This window comes from Nilaparvata lugens, chromosome 5 (genome assembly GCF_014356525.2).
Source record: "Nilaparvata lugens isolate BPH chromosome 5, ASM1435652v1, whole genome shotgun sequence".
In the NCBI taxonomy this organism is placed as follows: Eukaryota; Metazoa; Arthropoda; class Insecta; order Hemiptera; family Delphacidae; genus Nilaparvata; species Nilaparvata lugens.
The window spans coordinates 37,247,046-37,273,186 of NC_052508.1; the positions used below are offsets into that span (position 1 = coordinate 37,247,046).

Genomic DNA, 26,141 nt, shown 5'->3' on the forward strand with positions numbered 1-26,141 from the left:
AAAATGATGTTCTTATACTTATTTATTGATTTATTGGTCACTTTTAGAATAAACGGAGTGACTACATTATTTTTTATCAAAAAACCATAAATTGTTTATATATTTTTATAGGAATCTGCGGAGGAAGTGCATCCGGTAAGACGACAGTTGCCACAAAAATAATAGAAGCTCTAAATATACCGTGGGTGACGTTGCTTAGCATGGACTCTTTCTATAAGGTGAACTGGTGTTTAATTATGTCTCAGATTCAAACAAACAGCCAACAGACAACTGCTTGCAAATGATTAAAACATGGTTCTTTAGGATTGAACATGTTGAATAGTCATTACATGTTTGGTAAAAGAAATTGCTGTTGAAATCTTACAACTTGAAACTAAAAAAACATATGTTACAACTATTAAGTGACAGTAAGTAAAATAGTTTGAAAATGAATTATTAAAATTTAAAAATTGAGAATAAAAAGATGAAACATATGAAAGTATTCCAGCACACAAGAGACAAGACTCACTCACAGACTGTTGAAGAGAATTTACATTAAAAGTTTCAGCAAATTTCATCTAATTCAAATTTGTAACTCTGTGTGAATGGTAAATTACGTGAGCAATCGATTTCTTTCTTCTATTTTATTTGAGTGTAATAATGTTGTAACCATTGAAACATAACATAATGAAAACCTTATTACAATCAAATGGATGGTAAATTATATTTAGTTTTCATGTACAGAACAGGAAAATGAAATCTAAAAATATTCTCTTTATAAACAACGTAACACTCAACATTGAATCAACCAAACTTATTCATAATTACTGTAGCCCAGTCAATGAAGGTAAAAAAAAAAAAAACAGTTTCGATCCGAAAATTAAATAAAAGCTGAATCTCTCACCATCGATAGAACCCTCTCAGAGGGTCATTCTCCCAAAAGTCCCAAGAAATCCCCCCTGGAGCGTCCCCCCCCCCAGCCCCCTTTAACATGAAAAATGCAGGTAGTCACAGAAAATCAATAATTATCTCTGTAACCATTGATCGGAAAGAGCTCTATTATACGTCATTCGATTCGTTACATTATGGACTACACTATAAGTTATATTCATGTTTTCAATAAAATGAACAGTTTTCTTGATAAAATAATATATATCTAAAAATTTGCGGGGTTTGTGATTTGATTTTTTTGTTTTCTTTGATTAACTTCGAAGCAAATGATTTTAAAGAAAAATGAGATGAATAATTAATTTAGCCACTTTCATTGCAAACACATTGATGTATATTGTTATGTTTTTGTGATTCGATTTGTCACCGTGGAAGGAGAAACTGTTGACACGGTATGGCGCGGCTGACTCGCTTTGCCATAGTAAACAGCAAACAGGAAATCAATTATCTCTGGAACCATTGATTGAAAAAAATCTGTCATATTTCATTCGATTTGTTTTATTATGGACTAAAATATTAGTCATATCCATTTCCTCAATAAATCGAACAGTTTCCTAGATGAAATAATATATATGTTAAAATTTAGGGGTTTTTTGATTTGATTTTTTGTTTCCTCCGATTAACTTCAAAGAAAGTAATTTTAAAGAAAAATGAGTCAAATAATTAATGTAGCCACTTTCATTGCGAATCCATTGATGTATATTGTTATTTATTAGTGATTCGATTTGACGCTGTGGAAGGGGAAACAGCCGAAGCGGTACAGCGTAAACAGTAAACAGTAAAATAGTACTGATTTCTAAGTTGCATCTTATTTACACTATGGCGATCGAAACAACCAATTTTGTCTATTGTTTTGACTTGCGCTGAAACTAAATTTACTCTTTTTAGTTCTCTAAATTCGAAATACTAAAATGTTTGAGATTTAACCAATTTGATTACAGCAATTTATTCAGCTTTCATTGCCAGTTCAGGAAATCAATAATTTTCAACGTGTATTAATTATAATGCCACTATTACATTACGTTCATCATATTACTGTCTATGTTTTGAATGAAATTTGATAATTAACTCATCATTTTCTTGTTATATATGTGCTTAATCATGCATTCTATGACAGACAAAGATATTGTTTGCAACCGATAAAATATACATACTATAACATAATATAATAAATGTATATATGTGGGTGGCATGCTAAATGACCGATTCCAATTTGGTCGAAATTATAATTTTGTCACAAAATATCGAAAATTGAAGGATCCCAAATGGTAGAATTGAAACTTGTACTTTCCAAAATGGTCGAATCCCAAATGATCGAAAAGTTTTAATAGTAATCCCACTTGGCCGAAAATCTCAGCTGTCGCAAAAGGTTGAAGATTTGATTGTCCCATCTGACCGATTCTCAAACAGTCAAATCCCATTTGATAGAAAAATGTTGTAGTTCGTCGCAAATGGTCAAATCCTATTAGGTAGAAGAGTTGTGTAGTTTGTCACAAATAGTCGAATCCCAAAAGGTCGAAAGTATACTTTCCCATATGGTCGAATCCCATCTAGCCGATGAGATTCAATCATTTGTAACGAACTACAACATTTTTCTATCAAATAGGATTCGACTGTTTGAGAATCGGTCAGATGGGAAAATCAAATCTTCGACCTTTTGCGACAGCTGAGATTTTCAGCCAAATGGGATTACTATTAAAACGTTTTGATCATTTGGGATTCAACCATTTGGGAAAGTTCAAGTTTAGTAGCATGCCAAATGACCGATTCCCATTTGGTCGAAATTATTATTTTGTCGCAAAAGATCGAAAATTGAAGAATCCCAAATGATAGAATTGAAACTTTTACTTTCCCAAATGGTCAAATCCCAATGATCGAAAAGTTTTAATAGTAATCCCATTTGGCCGAAAATCTCAACTGTCGCAAAAGGTCGAAGATTTGATTTTCCCATCTGACCGACTCTCAAACAGTCGATTCCCATTTGATAGAAAAATTTTGTAGCTTGTCGCAAATGCTCGAATCCTATTTAGGTAGAAAAGTTTTGTAGTTTGTCGCAAATAGTTGAATCCTATTTGGTAGAAGCGATTTGTAGTTTGTTGCAAATGATCGAATCCCATCAGACCAATAGCCGAGTGAGAAACAGGAGAAGGAAATAGAAAAACTGGTTCTACCGATAGCGCTCAGAATGTGTTGAGCTGAGCCAAGCTGAGTTTCTTCTCTGTGTCTGAGCCCGCATGAATGTATGAGCTGCGCCCCTAGCTTACATATTAGGCCAGTTTCACACGGCAGAGACCTCGCTCCTGGAAGATCATATTACTGAAGATCATATTTCATATTTTGCAGCTCTCCTGTACTTTCACATGGGGATCTTACAAAAAAGCTGACAGATCTAACAACTACACCGACGTTTGCTCAAAGTATGAATCATCCCTTTTTTCAAAGTCTAACTTCCTTAAAAATATAGATAGAAGATTTCTGATTTTAGATTTGGATTCAGCGACCCCAAATTCTTTAAAGCGTTAGTCCCATTTTCAAAAATACCCGAAAAAAAGGAGTTATAGCTGTTTTTAATATAGCTTTCCATTATCATATGATTATATAATAAACGTACTAAGATAATAATACTCCTGCCTCACAAAGGGACAGGCAAAGGTTTCAAGAAGTTTTTGAACACCTGAGAAGTTTAAACATAAACATTTTCAATTTTTAAAAGTTCTAGTTTTCCAAAAAAATATTGAACTATGAAAAGATGAATCCAAATATGAAATCATAAATCATCTCCACTCATCACCCAATAAAATAGGAGGAAAAGGAATGTTGTACAGTAAAATTCACTAAATTTCAGTTGTCATTCAACAATCCAATTTATCAGGTTCAAATCGTTGAATATCACTTTAAATTACCAGCAATTATTGACTATTTCTTTTTAACTTCCATCCAACTTTTGGTGACTTCATTCCGGTCCTTGTAGATGTCAAGACTTTTATCCCAAGAGTAGGTCGGTTGCAAACTGCAGTTATCAACAGCTCCACATCAAACTGAGACATCGCGTAATGACAGGTGTCAAAGTCAAGTCAAGTAAACAACTGACAAGTCAACAAGTGTCAACTGGAGAAGTGAGTGGCATGCTAAATGACCGATTCCAATTTGGTCGAAATTATAATTTTGTCACAAAATATCGAAAATTGAAGGATCCCAAATGGTAGAATTGAAACTTGTACTTTCCAAAATGGTCGAATCCCAAATGATCGAAAAGTTTTAATAGTAATCCCACTTGGCCGAAAATCTCAGCTGTCGCAAAAGGTTGAAGATTTGATTGTCCCATCTGACCGATTCTCAAACAGTCAAATCCCATTTGATAGAAAAATGTTGTAGTTCGTCGCAAATGGTCAAATCCTATTAGGTAGAAGAGTTGTGTAGTTTGTCACAAATAGTCGAATCCCAAAAGGTCGAAAGTATACTTTCCCATATGGTCGAATCCCATCTAGCCGATGAGATTCAATCATTTGTGACGAACTACAACATTTTTCTATCAAATAGGATTCGACTGTTTGAGAATCGGTCAGATGGGAAAATCAAATCTTCGACCTTTTGCGACAGCTGAGATTTTCAGCCAAATGGGATTACTATTAAAACTTTTTGATCATTTGGGATTCAACCATTTGGGAAAGTTCAAGTTTAGTAGCATGCCAAATGACCGATTCCCATTTGGTCGAAATTATTATTTTGTCGCAAAAGATCGAAAATTGAAGAATCCCAAATGATAGAATTGAAACTTTTACTTTCCCAAATGGTCAAATCCCAAATGATCGAAAAGTTTTAATAGTAATCCCATTTGGCCGAAAATCTCAACTGTCGCAAAAGGTCGAAGATTTGATTTTCCCATCTGACCGACTCTCAAACAGTCGATTCCCATTTGATAGAAAATTTTTTGTAGCTTGTCGCAAATGCTCGAATCCTATTTTAGGTAGAAAAGTTTTGTAGTTTGTCGCAAATAGTTGAATCCTATTTGGTAGAAGCGATTTGTAGTTTGTTGCAAATGATCGAATCCCATCAGACCAATAGCCGAGTGAGAAACAGGAGAAGGAAATAGAAAAACTGGTTCTACCGATAGCGCTCAGAATGTGTTGAGCTGAGCCAAGGAGAAGGAATTTCTTCTCTGTGTCTGAGCCCGCATGAATGTATGAGCTGCGCCCCTAGCTTACATATTAGGCCAGTTTCACACGGCAGAGACCTCGCTCCTGGAAGATCATATTACTGAAGATCATATTTCATATTTTGCAGCTCTCCTGTACTTTCACATGGGGATCTTACAAAAAAGCTGACAGATCTAACAACTACACCGACGTTTGCTCAAAGTATGAATCATCACTTTTTCTCAAAGTCTAACTTCCTTAAAAATATAGATAGAAGATTTCTGATTTCGGATTTGGATTCAGCGACCCCAAATTCTTTAAAGCGTAAGTCCCATTTTCAAAAATACCCGAAAAAAAGGGGGTTATAGCTGTTTTTAATATAGCTTTCCATTATCATATGATTATATAGTAAACGTACTAAGATAATAATACTCCTGCCTCACAAAGGGACAGGCAAAGGTTTCAAGAAGTTTTTGAACACCTGAGAAGTTTAAACATAAACATTTTCAATTTTTAAAAGTTCTAGTTTTCCAAAAAAATATTGAACTATGAAAAGATGAATCCAAATATGAAATCATAAATCATCTCCACTCATCACCCAATAAAATAGGAGGAAAAGGAATGTTGTACAGTAAAATTCACTAAATTTCAGTTGTCATTCAACAATCCAATTTATCAGGTTCAAATCGTTGAATATCACTTTAAATTACCAGCAATTATTGACTATTTCTTTTTAACTTCCATCCAACTTTTGGTGACTTCATTCCGGTCCTTGTAGATGTCAAGACTTTTATCCCAAAGAGTAGGTCGGTTGCAAACTGCAGTTATCAACAGCTCCACATCAAACTGAGACATCGCGTAATGACAGGTGTCAAAGTCAAGTCAAGTAAACAACTGACAAGTCAACAAGTGTCAACTGGAGAAGTGAGTGAGCAAGCACAGTGCAGCCATAATGCGAAAAGCATAACCATTGTACCAACTATTCTAAATTATCGTACTGTATTTCGTGAAGCCATGCTTTGTTAAAACCAGTTACTCAGAAAGCGTTTTTTTGTTGTTAGATGTTCTGTTGTCCTTATGAATTCTGTTGAAGCAAACATAATGTTATTTAAGAAGTTGTGCTGAACCTGTATAAAGAATTCATAGAATTCTTAGAATTTATAGGAACGGTAGAAAATCAATTTTACGAAAATCGATGTACATGTAACTGGATTTAGAAGATCAATTAGTCCAGGCGCTGGCTTACATTGAGCATACATGAGAGAGGCAGAGAATTTGACTTCGGATTATTGTTAGGGGGTCTTTAGTGTATATGAAACTCGATGTCGTCACGTCCCAGGGTGGTCGACAGCTTGGGGGGGAGGGGGGTAAGTTGTAAAAAACGCGCGTTTATAAAATCGCCTGTCCTGCAGTTACTATTCATAGTACAGCTTTTAATTTTTTCTCAATATTATGTACACATAACTGGCTTTCAATGTGGTCCTTTACATTTTTGCGATAGACCGCATAGTTTTTCCGTAAAAAAATAAAATATCTCGAAAAATGTATTTTTTTATTATGGACTTTTTGTTATTTCTAGAATATTCAAGTAATTAGCCGACTTAGAGAAAAAGGCTCCCAATAAACGTTGTAGGCCGTTTCTTGCTGAATCCAATGATATATATAGTTTGGGGGTTACGATCATAGATGCGGCGGTGGGAGGGGGATAAGTAGCACTGTTACACTGCGGCGCGGTCCTCCCCCATGATTAATGCGCGTAATGGCCTGTCTATCGCATCGCTCCTACTAGTCTATGCATTCAAATTATGTATTTCAGGAACGCTATCTTATGTATTTTCGGTCGCTGAACACGATTTTTCAACTCTCAAGCCTTAATAATTGATAATTCTCATCATAATATACTAATTATGGTCAAAATTACAAACTTCATCTCATTATCATTATTTATGATTACATTGTAATGATAAACCATCCTGTTAGGAATCCTATATGTGTTTCTCAGTCGATAAAAAACTGATATTCCATTAAGAGAGAATAATTATTCGATTTAGTTCAATGATCACTTTGGAATTGCAAAAGTCAAGTAATGGAGTAAGTTAAACAAATAATATAGGCTACCCCATATAGAGCACCGTGTAACAGGAGTAAAATATTTTCTTAATATGAATTTACAGTTGAAGCACAAATAATGCCAATTACTCTCATGTGATATGACTAAATATTTGATTACAAAGGAAATACAACTCTAAAGCTGCGTTTACACCAAAGTTATTAAGGAGATGTTAATATAACTTAATCTTTATAGATTCTATTAGATTGAACATAACTTATCATACATATGATGGACATATGTGTTTGCCAAGTTCCGTTCAATCTAATAGAATCTATAAAGATTAAGTTATTAACATTTTGTTAATATCTTTGGTGTAAACGCAGCTTTATCAACTGATTTCTGTAACTTATATCTACGAATAGATACTTTTCATCTGGCTGAGTTTGACTGATTGTCTTGGGGTGGTACTTGAATGAAAGTGGAATGAGAGATATCTTTGTTGAATTTGAAATATTTGGAGAGAATTCTGTTGGAAATCTTTTGAGGGGAGATCAGTATAGTTAAGGTGTGAGAGCAAGCAATCAATTCAATGAAACAACTACAAGGACTCATGAACGGTTCAAATATGAGAGATTGTCAAAGTATATTTGAAAGAAGTCAGGAGCTATTTGTGGAGTTTTTTTAGAATCAAAATCAATGACTACTTGAAATTTATGACTGATTATTGTAACATAGTTTAAATTATCTTAAATTGTTTTCATGCTCATAAGGAAGGACTCTGGTATTGCACATAGAAACTGTACGAGAAAAGATCCCATACTTTTTTCATTCAATCACACAAACTATGTTATAAAGTCTGTGTTATATCTAGAAAATATAAAAAAATACCCATAGAAGTAGAAAATAATTTCCAATAAGGAAACATTAACTCTATACAGTCAATACATTGACTCTCTGTCAAATGAAACCTTGAAAATTTGATAAATGTGACAACCGATCATGCTTTGGAGCAAACCCTCATTCGATCATCCATAACTGAGTGATTGGAATAGCTAGTTCTTCAAAGGCTTTCCTAAAATGGCTGCTACTATATAAATAAATCTTCCATCAAAGATATTCTGTTCAAGTATGTTGACATCATTATGGATATCACTGGAGATTGTGAAGAAAGTCATCTAATGAAGTAAAACAAGAATAATGAGAGATGAGAATGATTTCCAGAAGCATAATCTTCTCAAGAGAACATAACATTTTTCTTCAAGACTCTGATGGACAACAGAAGCTGCATAATGTTATCAATGGTCTGGAAGCAAGTGAAGAAGTGTGTGATTCTCTTTTGAACGTATAGAAATAAATAGTTATTCGGTCTCCAACGATTTTTATCTGAACATAGTTGTGGCAAATTGTAAAAGTGTATTCTCACTTATAAAATGAAACAGAGTTCTTTCATTCTCCACGATGCAATCAAACAAAAATCCTAGTCTTAGTTAATTCTAGAACAAAAAAATCTGATCTCTGTATTTTTACTAGGTAGCTGTTTAAAGATAATTCAGCATTGACGTTTTAGTGCAGCATGCATTTCTACAATAACCGCAATCTCTGTCAACATCTGATGGATATTTGAAAAAAACTCTTAATCTCACTTGGCCCATGAAATTGTAAGTGAAACTAGTTGTGGGTTTGACTAAATCCCTGAATATCGTTGACAAATTCGCATAATGATAACATGGCTCTCCTGAATTCAACTCCTACTTCACTTTTCAAAACTTCAATACGCTGCAAGATTATGGAAACTTTGTGATGAGAAGAGTTATGAAAATTCTCAATAAAGATGGAGTGATACAGGTGGACATAGCTTTTCATGTCTATGGTCTAAAATCAAACAAAGGTAGTGAACATATTAGAAGCAACAGAGTAAAAGAATCACTCCAATAATATGCTCTCCAAACCATCGAGACTTGATTTCTAAATCTGTGGCATAGATTTATTAATGTCACATGCAAGAATCTATAAAGGAATAATCCATACGTTAGCTACGTGCAGGAATACATACATTCATTCATTCATTTGTGGATAAAATTACAAATCATATAAATATGTTTGGGAAAGAATAACAGGCATGGCCCAAAACTATTCGAATCCCAAATTTTGATACTGAATAACTTATTACCATTTCAAAACAGTCTGAACGGGAATACCATAATGGATGAATCAATCAAAAGTTAGTGAAATATCATTATAATAATACTGTTATAAATAATATGAATGAATATTCGAATTTTCATTTCATTTTGATTTGACACATATCTATTATTATATTGGATATAATTTCTCAAAAGTTCACGACAAATTGAAGATTCACGAAAGATTAACATTTTCATACTAAACATAATCATTATGATAATGAATGAATGATGAATTCCATTTTCACCATGAAGAACTAAGAAATTCCACAAATATTTCTTGGAAATTAACTGACCACTATAATATCAAGTAAGCGTGGCCAGTGTGCAATTAATAATATAATTTAGCCTGCAGCGCATCACAATAAATCAATTTGAGATGAAAACAATAGAACATAAACATATATAAATATTATCTTTATTCTATCCTAATATATTTCTTGAAACCCAAGTTTCGTTTATTTCAAATAGTCATTTCTTAGTTTCCTTGCAGAATGAGATGAAGTTTGTAATTTTGACCATAATTAGTATATTATGATGAGAATTATCAATTATTAAGGCTTGAGAGTTGAAAAATCGTGTTCAGCGACCGAAAATACATAAGATAGCGTTCCTGAAATACATAATTTGAATGCATAGACTAGTAGGAGCGATGCGATAGACAGGCCATTACGCGCATTAATCATGGGGGAGGACCGCGCCGCAGTGTAACAGTGCTACTTATCCCACTCCCACCGCCGCATCTATGATCGTAACCCCCAAACTTTATATATCATTGGATTCAGCAAGAAACGGCCTACAACGTTTATTGGGAGCCTTTTTCTCTAAGTCGGCTAATTACTTGAATATCCCAGCAATAACAAAAAGTCCATAATAAAAAAATACATTTTTCGAGATATTTTATTTTTTTACGGAAAAACTATGCGGTCTATCGCAGAAATGTATAGGACCACATTGAAAGCCAGTTATGTGTACATAATATTGAGAAAAAATTAAAAGCTGTATCATGAATAGTAACTGCAGGACAGGCGATTTTATAAACGCGCGTTTTTCACAACTTACCCCCCTCCCCCCCAAGCTGTCGACCACCCTGGGACGTGACGACATCGAGTTTCATATACACTAAAGACCCCCTAACAATAATCCGGAGTCAAATTCTCTGCCTCTCTCATGTATGCTCAATGTAAGCCAGCGCCTGGACTAAATACGATAATGTGCTCTATCACAATTTAATCACAGAAATGTTTAAGTGAAAACGTTGGGCGCAAACCTTCTGCCATGAGGAGACAAATAAATTTATGAAAAGCTTGATAGCTTGAAAAGTGATCTGATATTTGTTACACGTTTTTAGTCTAAGACATAATATGTCTTAGACTAATTTTTAATGTTTCTTCAATCGGCAGGAAAACTTTGGTTTTTCAAAGTTATCTTACTCCCTTATTTTGGGGTATTTTCAGAAATCAAGATAAATATCCTACCAAATTCCCTACACGAATACAGTGTAAGTTGTATTATAAGAGCTACAGTACTTACGTACTGTATAGTACAGTACCTGTTCGTTTTTACCGTATAATTATATGATAATAGAAAGCTTTTTAAAAACAGCCATAACTTCCTTGTTTTCGGATATTTTCGAAAACGGGACTTACGCTTTGTAGAATTTGGGGTCGCTGAATCCAAATCCGAAATCAGAAATCTTCTATCTATATTTTTAAGGAAGTTAGACTTTGAGAAAAAGTGATGAGTCATACTTTGAGCAAACGTCGGCGTAGTTGTTAGATCTTGCCTCTGCTTGCCTCGAGGGGAAAAGACGTGACAAAACGAGGTTCCTGGATAGGAGTCACCATGTGAAAGACACGATTTGACTCAATGTACTTCGACAAAAAAACGTGAACACTGTTCAGTGTTCAAGTTGAACGTCTCCTATCGTGTGAAAGTAGCCTTAGGAGCTTACGCTCCTATACGCCATATCCGAACACGAAAAAACTTGGCACACATTTACATGAAGAAGAAGAAGAAGAAGAAGAATAAAAAAAAGAAGAAGAATAGTTATTTGTGCAACTAGTGCGCAAAGTAACAGTTTGCTGCACCGAAAGAAACGTTTACCTCGCCTACGGCTCGGGCGGAATGGTTTGTTGAGTGCAGCAGAGGAACTTTGCGCACGTATTTCACATTTAATTTTTCCTACAGTTACCATTGAATATGAAAAGTGGGTAATTATGGGTAAAATTGCCTGAAATCCATCAAATGTTTTTCTGTGTAATTTTATTATTAATAAAAACCTTAATTTATTGTCAAATTGAATAATGTAGTAGTGTTTGAATGAAGAGGCGGCTGTGTGCTGAATGTGGCACTGTGCTGTCGCTGTCCTCGTTGTCCTTCATTATAATATATAATTTATTTGCCAAAAACAAAATACAAAAAACTTTACAAAAAATAAATATAAGTATATGCTACTGCACTTAAACCAAGATACATGCATTTATTTAATTAGATATAATAACGAAATGAATAATAAGGTGCTCGTTGTGCTTCGTTGCACCTCTGCTCACTATAGCAGCCACAGCAGTCACTCTTACCAACTTCATTTTCATTTTGCTGCACTGTTGCTCCATATAACCTACTAAGTATTTTGCGTTGCCATGTTGCAAATCTGGAGTGCAGAAAAATTTTTTCCCGCACTAGAGCGGAAAAGTGATTCTTTGCGTTCTGTAATCAGTGCAGGAATGCCCACTTTTCAAGGTAACTGTAGGAAAAATATATTTCTCCATGATTCAATTATACCTTTCCATGAATTACACTATACATTATACAATTACATTATACGAGTCAGCGGCGCTGTACCGCGTTGGCTGTTTCCCCTTCCACGGCGTCAAATCGAATCGCAAATACATAACAATATACATCAATGGGTTCAAAATGAAAGTGGCTACATTAATTATTTGGCTCATTTTCCTTTAAAATTACTTTTTTCGAAGTTAATCGAAGAAAAAAAACAAATCGCAAACCCCCTAAATTTTTACATATATATATATATATATATATATTATATATATATATATATATATATATATCATTTTATCAAGAAAACTGTTAATTTAATGAAAAAATGAATATAACTAATATTGTAGTCCATAATGTAAGGAATCGAATGACATATAATAGAACTCTTCCCGATCAATGGTTATTGAGATATTTGATTTCCCATGATTTCCTGCATTTTTCAACTTTGAGGGAGGCTAGGGGGGAAAGCTCCAAGGGGATTTCTTGGGACTTTTGAGAGAATGTCCCTCTGGGAGGGTTCTATCGATGGTGAGAGATTCAGCTTTTATTTAATTTTCGGATCGTAATAGTATATTTCGCACCTAGGGCCGAAAATGAGATATTTCCGGCTCGAAATCGGTTTTTAAGTCCGAGGCCGTAGGCCGAGGACTAGAAAAGATTGAGAGCCGGAAATACATTTTTGCCCATGGTGCGAACGCTATTTTTCGCCACACCAAAAAAAAACTTCCCAATATATAAGAAATTAATAAATAAATAAAATTCAAACAGCCTATTTTGATAGTTTGAATCTTGGTTATGACAACTTTCACTGTCAATTAATTTCAATATTACTAATTAATAATTTACAATAGTGACAATATTTTTATACTATTAATATTTCGAATAATTGTTTGAATTTTTATAGCTCGCACTTTGCGCCTGGTGCAATATCTCATGGATAGATGGATGAATAGAATTTTTATTACTATTTTGAAATAATGTGATTAAAAAATTAATATAATTGCATATTTCACAGTTTTGTCTCAAAATATATCTAAAAAATTGATTGAAATTTAAATTACGGTAACTAATATAAAAAATAGCTAATAAAAGTCGAAATTCATCGACAAAAAAAAATGTCACTGACCGAGGTTCGAACCTAGATCATGTTTGTTATTCACTGAGCTTTGAGCTTTTGAGTACACGCCTTTACACTCTCGGCCATTGCATCTTTTGATCGAATAGGCCTGTAAGTCAGGTAACGTATGTAGGCTACTATAATATAGTGTAGCCTATAGCGGCAAACTTGAAGTCGGTTTGCCGGCATTTTCACAACAAAATATTGCTCTGAAAATAGTTAAATCATAGAGAAAACATTCGAAGATTCAATCTTGAGTGGGCCTAATGTTTTCTCTATATGGTTTGATATTGAAGAAAAATTATCTAAAAGTTTTAATAATGAATTACGGAAAAATTACTAGGAATTTTTTAGTCAAGGCTGAGTTTCACCAGTAGGCTTACCTTAAACTTTAGATCTCTGCTGTATTTTCCTATTATTATTGTTGATTGTATTGCATTAAGAAGTGGAATTCGATAATAAAAAAGAAACAATTATTACTCTACCTCACTTTTAAATATTGATACAATTATTGTACTTTGATTTCAAATTCGATTCTTCACTTTTAAAGACTTGCGATACGTAACTTTCTGACAATGGACAATGTAGCCAACATTATATTGTTGAGGCTATGGAGATATATCATCGTATTCTATTGTTTGATATCAAAAACACAATAATAAATATTAAATTATGAAACAGTAATTTATAAAATATATTATTATAGACATAATACCGCGATTCACGATACATAATTATATAGATTATTACAGTCATTATGAGATTATCTCTCTATGATTTTTGTGAGATCGGACACGATCAGCTGTTATTCAAGGTCATTTTACAGCCCTAGGGCTGTAAAGTTTTACCGGCCTGGTCGGAAAACAATCACTTTCGGCCTCCATATGACGCACGTAAACCAGCTCATTACATCCAAGTGTGGCGAAAAAACCTTTATTGACTGGGCTACTGGGACCTGAATGAAGACTAAATAAATGGGTAAAAGAAAGGTGACGGGGCCGCGCTACCTGTGCACTGGGCTATTGTTCCAAAAAGGTGCATCCTCTAACTCTCGACTAGCATACTTCATTGTCCTCTGATTCCGCTTCATTACCCTTTTAGTGGCCATTAGTGGCCCCGTGTGGTTTCTTGAAGGTAATTCTAGCTGGTAGCACCAACTCATCTATTACTTTGCACCTTACTTACATCTGTTACTTGTATTTTCTGCAATTATTGAATGTGAATCAGTTATCAAGTACTTGTAATTATTGTATTATTCGCAGTGGTTCATTTAATGAAACTCAACTTGCTTACAGCTGTATACAGACTAACTTCAGTTACATACAATACGATACTTATTGAACGTATTTTATTGATGCGATTTTTTGGCGTCCTTTTTCTATTAAATTGATTGTTAAATTCTATTAAATCGAACACAACTTGACAAACATATGTATTCGTGTATTATGTGTAGCTCAAGTCCCATTCAATTTCATAGAATTTATAAGGACGGCAAACAAATGTACGCCCAAAAATCTATATGGGCTTTACTTACACACCACGTACGTTCGACTAAATTTGTACTTATCATCGATAGTAGTATGTGTGTGTTTATCCAATCACTGTATGCTACCACTGGTTTCCAGCTGAAAGTGCCTTTAAGTAACCACACTGGTCTACCAATATATTCCTCGGAATGGAAACTTTAAAAATAGACCACGAAAATGTCAAAATTCAATAACAATAGGCGACCACTGAAGGGTCACTAGAACTTCTACCTGTCCATCCATTGTTTTCGGCGGCCCCGTCTCATTTCTTCAACACAAATAAATCTATAGCAGCATATTTTTTGAACCCTATTATATTTTTAAGGTATGAGGCAGATATTTCAAGCCTCATGAATTTATTGCTTCTAAATTTTTGTTATTTATGTGTACTTCTTGATTTTGATTTAATCGTAAATAATGGGCTTGTCTGTTTTCGATTCAGGTATTAAACGAGAAGCAGCACCAATTGGCTCGCCAGAACGAGTACAACTTCGATCATCCAGATGCTTTTGATTTTGAACTTCTCAAAGAAACACTCGGCAGGTTGAAAGAAGGCAAAAAGGTGGAAGTTCCAATTTACAATTTCTGTACTCATTCACGAGAAAACAGAACTGTAAGTACATCTTTCAGTACGAGGGTCATGTTTTTCAACCCTCGATCACATATCGTAACACACAGACGAGTATGGGGGGGGGGTGACCTTCACACAGCTGAACAGCTTGTCATTCCCACCAAAGGCTCTATGATCTGTGAGGCCAGATCCTCAATTGTTGTCGAGTTATAGACCCACAAACATGACTCTCCCCCGCCAAGTGCTAGTCAGGTACCGTTATTAGTTTTTGCAAGCAATAGTTCAGCATAAATCTAACGAAGAATGATTCAATTTCACACAGGAAACGTTATGAGTGATGATGTGCGTGAATGGTCTCGGAAAATGAAAGACGTCAATTGAAATGACTTTCGGAATTTTTGTGATGCATGACAACTCGGCCTCCCAGTCCTGGTGCAATCAAACAGCTTCTCCAGCAAATCAAATGGGATAATTTCGATCAACTACCTTACAAACCAGACTTGCCCAATAGTAACAATACCTTTTCCCCAAATTCAAGACAGGAATGACTTTGAGGGCAGTGCTTCCAAACTAATGAGAAGCTCCAAAACAATGTCATAGCCCACTTAAAATAATTCAGATTTTATGAAGAGAGTTTTTAGGCTTGTCCGCTGGCATGAAAAATACATCAAACCTTTACGGCTATTATGTTGAGATTATGGGATTTGACATGCTCTTATCATTCAACTTCCTATTTACAGTCTTGATTCAATTAAGTTGGCTACTGGCCGTTCATATAAAAAAAATATATATGTATATAATATAAATTAAAACAGGAGACACAAGACATAAATAGATTGAAAACACTTAGAAACTTGCATTAGAAACGGAAATTTTCGGAAATTGAGTTTCCTTCCTCAACTGAGCAGTGAGTGGGTAGTCTACAGTTTGAAATCAAACTGTCAAATCAAGTTTGAAATCAAACTGTAGGCTACCCACTCAATGCTCGGTTGAGGAAGGAAACTCAGTTTCCGAAAATTTCCGTTTCTATGTAAGTTTCTAAGTGTTTTCAATCTATTTATGTCTTGTGTCTCCTGTTTTAATTTATATTACAAACTTTAAAGTGTCTTCTGTTACAGAGACATCTGTTAAGGAGACACGATATAAATAGATTGAAAACACTTGAAAACTTACATTAGAAATGGGGGAAATTTTCGGAGACTGTGTCTCCTTTCTCAACCGAGAAGACTGCAGTTTTGAATCCAACGGTTGTGTGACCACAGAGTACGCACGGAGCCTCAATTGTAGCAGCAGAAACCACAGATTACACGGTGCAGACGGATGGAGAGAAAAAGGGTACAGATTCAGGAGACATTATGGGGTATTTAGGTGGCGGTTACAAACGGGATATTTAATATTTGAGTGAGTTATGAATAAGGAAAGGTGTAGCTTATGAATTGATAGAAAAGAGGAGATTTAAAATTAGAAATCAGAAAAGAATTAGACTAAAATTGGAGAAAGGAATTGTAGAATTGAACTTGAATGGAATTTATATTTGATAGCTGTGAAATTTATTATTATATGATGAAATTTATTTCAATTTGATTAAACAGTTGGTAGCTATGGTACTATTGCTGTCTGTTGAGACCAGGACTGGAAGCAGCTCCAAGCACCCAAATAAAAGCCAATTCTTTCGTCTTGACATCTATGGAGGGGGCTGCAGGAGGGAGGGTGGCAAGGACTTTGACTTTGAAGCATTGGTCAAAGTTCTTGTTGTGCTCAGAGCCATGGGTAGGGATAGGTAGGGAAGTATTATTTTTAAAGGAAGCCCTGTGATTGTTGATCCGGAGGTTTAGGGCAGTGGTGGTTTCACCTATGTAGAAGGCAGGACAGAAGTTGCAGGAAAGGAGGTAGATGCAATTTTTGGAGATGCAATTACTGGATTGATGGATTTGGTGGGTGTAGTTGGTGATAGGACTGGTAAAGGAGATGGAAGAATCAGTGATAGGACAGGTTTTACAGTGGGGGCTTTTGCAAGGTAGGGTACCAGGTGGAGTTGGGATTTCATCAGAGGTGAGTGATTTGTTTTTACTGAGAATTTTCTTGAGGTTGGGAGGTTGCTGGAAAAGGTGTTTGGTAGAGGGATTGGAGGAGACGACATGGAACAGATCTTTAAGGACAGGTTTGAGGTTTTCAATTCCAGGGAAGTAGGTGGTACAGAGCTTTGGAGTTTGTGGGATTTGGGAATTTTTTGTGGCTGGATTAGTGCCAGTTTTGGAGGAGATTTGTTTCTGTAATAACCTTTCAGGATAGTTACATTTCAGGAGGGATTGGTGGAGTTTTTTGAGGTACTGGTCAAGATGGTGGGGATCACTGCAAATTTTTTGGCCTCGGATTGAGAGGGAACGTGGGAAGGATCTTTTGATCTGGTAGGGATGGCAACTCTCAAAGTGTAGGAACTGTTGAGTGTGGGTAGATTTGGTGAAAGTATTGGTGGATAAGGTATTTGAGTTGGAAAGGATTACATTGACATCTAGGAAGTTGATGGAGGATTCAGAAATATTCCAGGTGAAGGAGACAGAGTAGTTGGAGTTGGGTTGATTGAGGAAGTGGGAGAGGGTATCATGTACATGAGGCCATATGAGGAATATGTTGTCAATGAGATGGAGTCATATCAGGGGGGATAGGGTTTGTTTGGAAAGGAAATCTTGTTCAAGGAGGCCCATGAATAGGTTTGCATAGGATGGTGCCATCCTGGTGCCCATCGCTGTACCCTGGGTTTGAAGATAATATTCATCTTTAAACCTTGAGGCATTGCTTGTGAGCACCAGTTTGGCAATATTAACTAGGAAGGAGGTTGAAGGGGTGGAGGGTGTGGGTCGTGAGGAAAGGAAATGCTCAAGGGATTTTAAGCCTTCAGAATGGGGGATGGAAGTGTAGAGGGAGGCTACATCAATGGTAACAAGAAGGAGTTGTTGGTCAGTTGGAAGGGTTGTGTTTCTTAGGATATCTATGAAGTGGAAGGAGTCTCTGATATGAGAGGGTAAGGAGGCAACAATGGGTTGGAGGTGGAAATCAACAAGGGCAGAGATTCGTTCAGTTGAGCTATTTATGCTTGAAACAATGGGACGACCAGGATTGCCTTCTTTATGAATTTTTGGAAGAAGATAGAAGTGTGGTGTGTTGGGAGTGTCTGGCGAAAGGATGTTGATGTCTGAGTCCGAGAGGCCTTCAGATGGACCGTATTGCATCAGAAATTTGAAGACTTTCTTTTGGATTTGTGGAGTAAGGTCAGAAGGCAGGAGTTGATACTGTTCAGGGTTGGTGAGTTGCCGGTTGGCTTCATTGATGTAATCTGTGGTGTTCAGTAAGACTACAGTTGAGCTTTTGCCAGCTTTGGTGATGAAAATATTGGGGTCAGAGCGAAGGTCTTTGATGGATTTGAACTCTTGGGGTGTGAGGTTGGAGGTTGGAGTGAGGGATTCAATGAATTTTTAAGAACAATGATTTTTTGAGGATTTCATCACAAATATTGGATAGGGAAGGATCATTGTGAAGATTAATCAGTTTGACAAAAGACATAAGTTGACCGAGATGGGAGTTGACAGATAGAGTGTACTATTCATGAACAATATCAAGAAACTGCAGTGAAATCTGATGTTGGAATTGGAACAAAGGTGGGTGGAATTGGGGAGAAAGACCAGATAGTGGGAGTTGTATTGATAAACCATTTGGAGGTATTTGAAGAAGTTTGCAGGTGGAGAGGAATTCAACATGACTAATGTATTTGGAGAGTTTTTTGGAATGAAAATGAATTTGTTGGAACCAGTAATTGCAAGCAAAGTTAGGATGAAATTGTAGCATGGTGTTTAACGTTGAGGGAAATGAGAGAAGGGATATTGAGTACTATTTAAAGTGGGAGCAAGGAAGGAAGTAGATTGGGTCAGTTGGAAAGATTGGGTCAGTTGGGTTAGTTTGGTTTGAAATATTATACCAATATTATATTTTGCTTTGTTTTGTGATTGTTGATCACAATCTCATCCAACTATCCCAAGTGACCCAAACTAATCCAACTGACCCAATCTTACCAACTGATCCAATCTACTTTCAAATTTCACAGCTATATATATATATATATATATATATATATATATATATATATATATAATATATATATATATTAAATGTTCAATAAAAATGAAAAATGTATTCCATTCAAGTTCAATTCTACAATTCCTTTCTCCAATTTTAGTCTAATTCTTTTTTGATTTCTAATTTTAAATCTCCTCTTTTCTATCAATTCATAAGCTACACCTTTCCTTATTCATAACTCACTCAAATCTTAAATATCCCGTTTGTAACCGCCACCTAAATACCCCATAATGTCTCCTGAATCTGTACCCTTGTATTCTCTATTCGTGAGGTTGGCAATTGATGACGTGTTTAAGGCGTCACTTGGAATGTTCAGGTTCTTCTCTCAAAATGGTTGAAGGCTTTGCTTGTCGATTTATCTTTTCCTCTTGAAATTGAAGAAGTTTGTTCGACATCTGAATGTTTTTATAAAATTTATTGATGTTGTAGATCATCTGTGAAGTGTAGATTTCAATTTTGGTAGCACGGTAAATGGTACAATCTGGTGGGACATTACCAAACATAAAATCCCTAGTTATAGATATTATTAGTAGGCTAGAATATCTTGATAGATTGTGAATGGGGGAATGCTGCTGAGTGGGGAGTCGATTCGAGAGCAATCAGGTTCTAATGAGTAAATATTTTTTAAGCAGTAGCAAGATGGAGAACAATAAAAATAATGAAGTTTTATCCAGTGAAAACATTCAAAATGTAGATGAAGAATCTCAAGATTTAGACCTAACCTTAAACAATGGCTCAAACGATAGAGAAGCTGTAAGTGAAAACGTTTCAAATGTAACAATTCAAGAGGAAGTAGTAGAAATATCAAATGAAACAAGTATGGTAGGAGCTAAAAATGATCTAAATCTTATAGCGTTTTTAACACAAAGGTTTGATGAGCAAAATGCTAAGATTGATAATTTGAAACAAGATCAAAATGCTAGGTTTGAAGAACAAAATGCTAAGTTTGACAGACAAGATGCTAGGTTTGATGAGATGAAGCAAGAATTTGCTAACATAAGACTAGAGCAGGTTAGTACAAAGCAGGAAATAAAAGAGATAGGCTACATGATACATTAAGTAAAAATCACAAAGAAATAGGTCATCTACAGCAGAAAACTAATGATCTTGAATATCAATGTTAGATGTAGAAAAATCGATGCAAACAAAATCAATCAAGTTCTGATAGGGTCGATGAGGTTGTTGAAAGTGTAAATAAAAATAAGATCATGATTGATCAACAAAATATGACACAAAATGCTATTAATGTAAAAAATATTGAAAGTATTAAGCATGTTGAAAAAGAGGTAGATTTAAACGAATAAGTAGACAGGGAAATCAAGGTATTGTCCTCTTTGAAAATAGATTTTCAGGAAAATACAGCTGCTATAACCGAGGTTAGGAAAAACATTAATAAAATGAACATGTCAACAAAACCTATTTGTAATCATACTGGTAACAATAGTAATTTCGATAGGTTTGAGTTTCAAATGCAAATTGACAAAAAGAATCCAATGAATTTCTTAGTAAACTTGACTTGAGTATCTTAAAAGAAATGAAATCACAAACTGGATCAAAATTAAAAGTATTTTGGAAAACAATTTCAATTCAAAATTTGCTCATCGTGATTGGTGGATTTTCATCCGTTTTGATGTAAATAACTTTGAAGAATTTAAAGAGAAATTCATTGCTAGAATGTGGTCAGCCGACATCCAGTCATCTGCTAGAAATGATTTGAGATTTGGAAAATATAAGCCAAACTTATATAAAAATCTTACTGAGTATTATATTTCTCGTTTCAACATTGCTAAGAATCTAATTCCAGCCTTAGATAAAGATACTATTTTCAAGTTTTTGAAGGGTCATTTTGATGAAACCATATCTACAGCTGCTATCATTAAGACTAGTGATGAGTTCATTTGTTTGTTGAATGAGTTTGACAATACTGACACTTACAAAGTAAACAGACAAACGCCCCGTGATCATAACAATGCTCAAGCTGGAGGTCAAAATAAAACAATAAGTTTTCATCAGAGTGAACATAGGGATGATAGAAATAGGTCTCAGAATTCAAATGGTGTAATGTTTCATGATAATAATAAGCAGTATCAAGGAGGTAGGAATTATTTCCAAAATCGAAGGTACCAAAATGGACCAAACAATAATGGTCATAGAGATCAAAATTTTCAGAATAATTTCAGAGAGAATAGAAATCATCAACTTGTGAATTCAAATCAATCAAATTCAAATCGACCAGCTAACAACTACCAGTTAGATTTCAGCTTCCCACCGCCAGGTTATATGCCTGCTCAAACTTCAAATCAGATGAATGCAAATCGTTCAAGACAGAATGTTCCTTTAAACTAATAAGGAGACGACGAAATGACAGCCCTGTTCTCCCAGTTAAGGAAAGATCAAAATTTGATATAGCTGTAGACATGAATAAAATAAATTTTGAATCAGCAACTTCAAATACGTTAGAAATTAGAAAGCCAGAATTAATCAGACAAATTCATATGCAAAAAAATAGTTGTAAAAATTTAAGTAACGAAGTGATACCTAGTTATCTAGAAAGTCATATTAAAGAATCAAGTTTTAATATAGTGAATACTCCAGAAATTCAGGTAGATGAAGCTATGAATAAATCTGAAGTCAAGAAGAAACCATACATGGTAGGTTGTATTTTTAATGAACTATTGGAGGAACAAGAGAACACTCCACCTACTGGATATGACTTAGCAGAAATAGAAGTTCAGATTTTCAATAAGAAATATCAAATGATTATTGACACTGGCTCTGAGGTAAATGTAATTAATGAGAAACTTGTTGATGAAATGAAGAAAAACAATCTCAAGTTGAACTTAGTACCAGCTCCTAATGTAAGTATAGTTGTAGCTACTGGTATGAGACATAAGAAGGTAAATAAACAGATCATGTTAGAGGTATTCTTCGATAAGTTAGAATTGCCAATAGTTTTTCTTATAGTTCAAGATTTAAATGTAGATATTTTGGTGGGTTGTGATTTCTTAAAAGATGCTGGAGCAGTTATTGATTTTAATCAAAACATGATATCATTGAAAGATTGTTGTTTTCCATTTATAAAAAAGGATACCTTTAAGTATAATAGACTTTTTCATGTTAACATAGTAAGAAACCAGGAAACGTTTGATACTTTATGGAATCAGCAGATTGATAATTTAAGATTACAGCTGAGTGGTGAATCTCCTGAATTGGTAAACCAATTAATTGAGGTATTTGAAAATAATAAAGATATTTTCCCTGATAGTCCTGGATCTGCAAAAGATTATTTATGTCAACTTAGAATGAAAGATGATGTGAAATTAGATAAGAAGAGTAATACGATTCCATATCAGTATAGAGATCAAGTTAAGAAAGATTTAAAGAAAATGTTAGATCAGAAAATCATTGAACCAGGTAGCTCTGAATAAGCCCTATGGTAGTAGTATAAAATTAACTGAAGATAGTAAAAAATATGTAGCTTTCAATGTTTTTGGTCAGAATTATCATCTACCATTTGGTTTGAATATTAGTGGATCTGAATTTATCAAATGCTTGTATGAAATGCTAGGTGAAGAGGTTTGTGAGTTTACCATTGCTTATATTGATGAACTTGCCATTTCTAGTCAATCTCTTCAACAACATATCAGTCGAATTGAATTATTATTTAATAAGTTAAGGGAAAGTAACTTGAAATTGAAACTGAATAAATCGAAATTTATTGCAGATAAGATAAAGTATTTGGGTTTTATTATAAGTAAAAATGGTATTGAAGCAGATGACTCTAAGCTAGATGCTATTCAGAAATTTCCCATTCCACAAGATTTGAAACAATTGCAGTCATTCATTGGTCTCTATAATTTTTACAGAAAGTTTCAGAAAAATTATTCAGACCTGACAAATCGTTTTAAGCATCTTCTATGCAAGAAAAATAAATTTATTTGGACTGAAAAAGATAATGATACCTTTCAAGAAATCAAAGATAGGTTCATCGACTGTGTGATTTTGAAACATCCTGATTATAATAAAAATTTCATTTTGGCCACTGATGCTAGTGATGTAGGAATTGCAGCTGAGTTATTTCAGGAAGGGTAAGATAAGGAACATTGTGTCATTGTATATGCTAACTGAAGCTTAACAAAATCTGAATTGAATTACACAATATGTGAGAATGAATGTTTAACTGTATTATTTGGCTTAATGAAATTTCAAAATTATTTTGGTAATCGAAAAATAGTTGTCCGTACAGATCATAAAGCTTTGACCTTTTTAAAAAAATGTAAGATAGGACATGGTCGTTTAGGAAGATGGATTCTTGCATTACAGAATTTTAACATTGAGTGGGAATTTGTAGCAGGAAAGGATAACATTGTGCCAGATATCATTTCTAGAACTGATTATGAAGGTAATTTAGAAAATCGAAATTCAAATGAATTCAGAGTACAAAATATCATTGAGAGTGACAACAAGTTAATTGAAATAGTAAAGAAAATCAAATAAATCCAAAAAGATAATGTTTGGTTAAAAAATATAAGAGATAAATTAGAGACAGGTAATTTGAATATCAACAAATTTTTCAAAGTAAATGATAATCTTTTGTTCACTAGAAAATCTGGAAAAAATAGTTTTTGGAAAGTTTATGTGCCTTCAGCACTGTATGAAGAATTGATAGTTGAATTTCATGATAGATTAGGTCATGTAGGTATATCAAAAACATGCAAATTTATTGAAGAAACTTATTACATGAAAGATTGTTACAGACTCGTTACCAAAACTATAAGATACTGTAAGTATTGTCAACTTGTAAAGACATCAAATGAAAAGAAATGATTAGAAATGCATACCCATAATTTCTGAGAAAAAACATCATGAAGTGTTCATTGATGTTTATGGAGAACTACCAGGTAGCAAATACAAATGGATGTGCATTATTCATGATGGCTTTACTAAGTTTACAAAGTTGTATCCTATAGTTAAGGCTAACGCTCATAATTTAGTAAAAGTTATTGAAAAAAATGTAAATGAATTTGGTAAATTTGAATATATAATCAGTGATAATGGTACTTGTTTTCAAAGCAGATTGTGGAAAGAATCTATGGAAAGATTAGGTATAAAATATTACTACATTTCAGTTTATCATCCCCAGGCAAATCTTAGTGAAAGGCTATTGAAAGAGGTAAATTGCATATTGAGAACCTATGTTCCAATAAATAAGCATAATATTTGGTACAAGTATATTGATAAGGTTGAAATTGTCATCAACAACAATTTTCATGAATCAACTGGTCACATACCCATGGAGCTTATGATGAATCATAAATTGTCACATCTTGTTTTTAAGTATATCAAATATCCTGTAGAAAATAAGTTTGAACTTGAAGAAGAAAGTATCAGAAACAAACAAATACTGTACAGAATAAAGAATAGAGGTGTCATCAGAAGATTCAAACAGAACATGCATAATAAACCCAAGTATAAATTCAAGATTGATGATCTAGTTCTAATTTGAAATTACATTTTGTCGAGTAAGCTGAAGAAGTTTTCTGCCAAGCTGTGTTTTAAATATCGTGGACCTTACATAGTAATAGATGATCTCAAACTTGAAGAGATAAGTACATGTAAAATTATGAGAGTCAATCAATATATGATGAAGAAATACCATCAGAAAGCACATAATGATTAGAAATCCTGTGTTATGCCGGGATCCAGAATAGCATAATCGCTACGCAGTGTGTGGTAAGAGTCCATAATTGTGTCTTTTTTTTCCTATAGCCTATTTTCTTGGCCCTAAATCGTTTCAAATTTCGATTCTTTCCTGTCTTTGTGTAATGTTCAGTAAATTTCTTCTATGATGCATATCTTAACCAATCTTGTCCATAGTCATTTAAATTTGTATTTTTCTGAAATAATTTTGGAAGTTAAAATAGTAGCTTATTTTCCTAATCTTTAAATAGTTGATCAAACTTAACTTTTCTAAAATCTATCCATTGTAGTGTAAATAATTGTGTGCTTGCGGTATATTTTTTCATCATGTATTACATATTTTAATTATGTCTATTTTTTTCAGGTATCATATTAGGTAATTAGGTTTTTCAGAGCAAATTATGTCCCATTTTCTCATCTTTCATTGCATATCGTGCCATAAGCCATATGTAATTAGGTTATAGTTTTCTTCTGGGCGTCTAACCCATTTTGCAATTTTTTGTTTGCTGTCCAATAATTTGGATTTTTGGTAGATGAGTAGGTGTGATTCTTTTAGAGGTGTGGGCGTGAACCACATATGGCTGGACTCGATTATCTGACCTATTTGTTTGCGATATAAAAACCATAAGACGGCAACATCAAATGTTTGTAAAAACTTTTCATACTTTTGATTTTGTGGTCCGATACTAGAGTCTGCTATCACATTGCCTTACAGACATCTAGGAACTCTCCACCCAGTCACAATAGTCAAAATATTTTTCCTTCACCAGTTGTTTCTGTGGGAGTGATAGCTCACAGTTATAACAAATTAGAGTCATACTTGGAATCTACAAAATTTCATTGTAGTATATTCTTATTAAATATACTTCCTTATGAAAGTTTTTAACTGACATGTAGGATAGGCTCTAATTAATCTTTCTCTTCCTTGTATTACTTAGTGAATTTATTTACCCAATTTTCCTTTTATCTTATTTGTATTTTTTAGGTAACTTATTTACCCATTATCCATCTTA

The 26,141-nt window shown here is 34.1% G+C and overlaps 1 protein-coding gene across 1 annotated transcript in view; it reads left to right on the plus strand.

Annotated features, from left to right (window-relative positions):
• Window positions 1–26,141, plus strand: part of LOC111058114 (uridine-cytidine kinase-like 1) — a 105,197-nt gene that overhangs the window by 58,619 nt on the left and 20,437 nt on the right. The window contains exons 4-5 of the mRNA XM_039429473.1: window positions 112–218; window positions 15,169–15,503. Of these exons, the coding sequence (XP_039285407.1) occupies window positions 112–218; window positions 15,169–15,503 (442 nt within the window). The remainder of the gene's footprint in view (window positions 1–111; window positions 219–15,168; window positions 15,504–26,141) is intronic.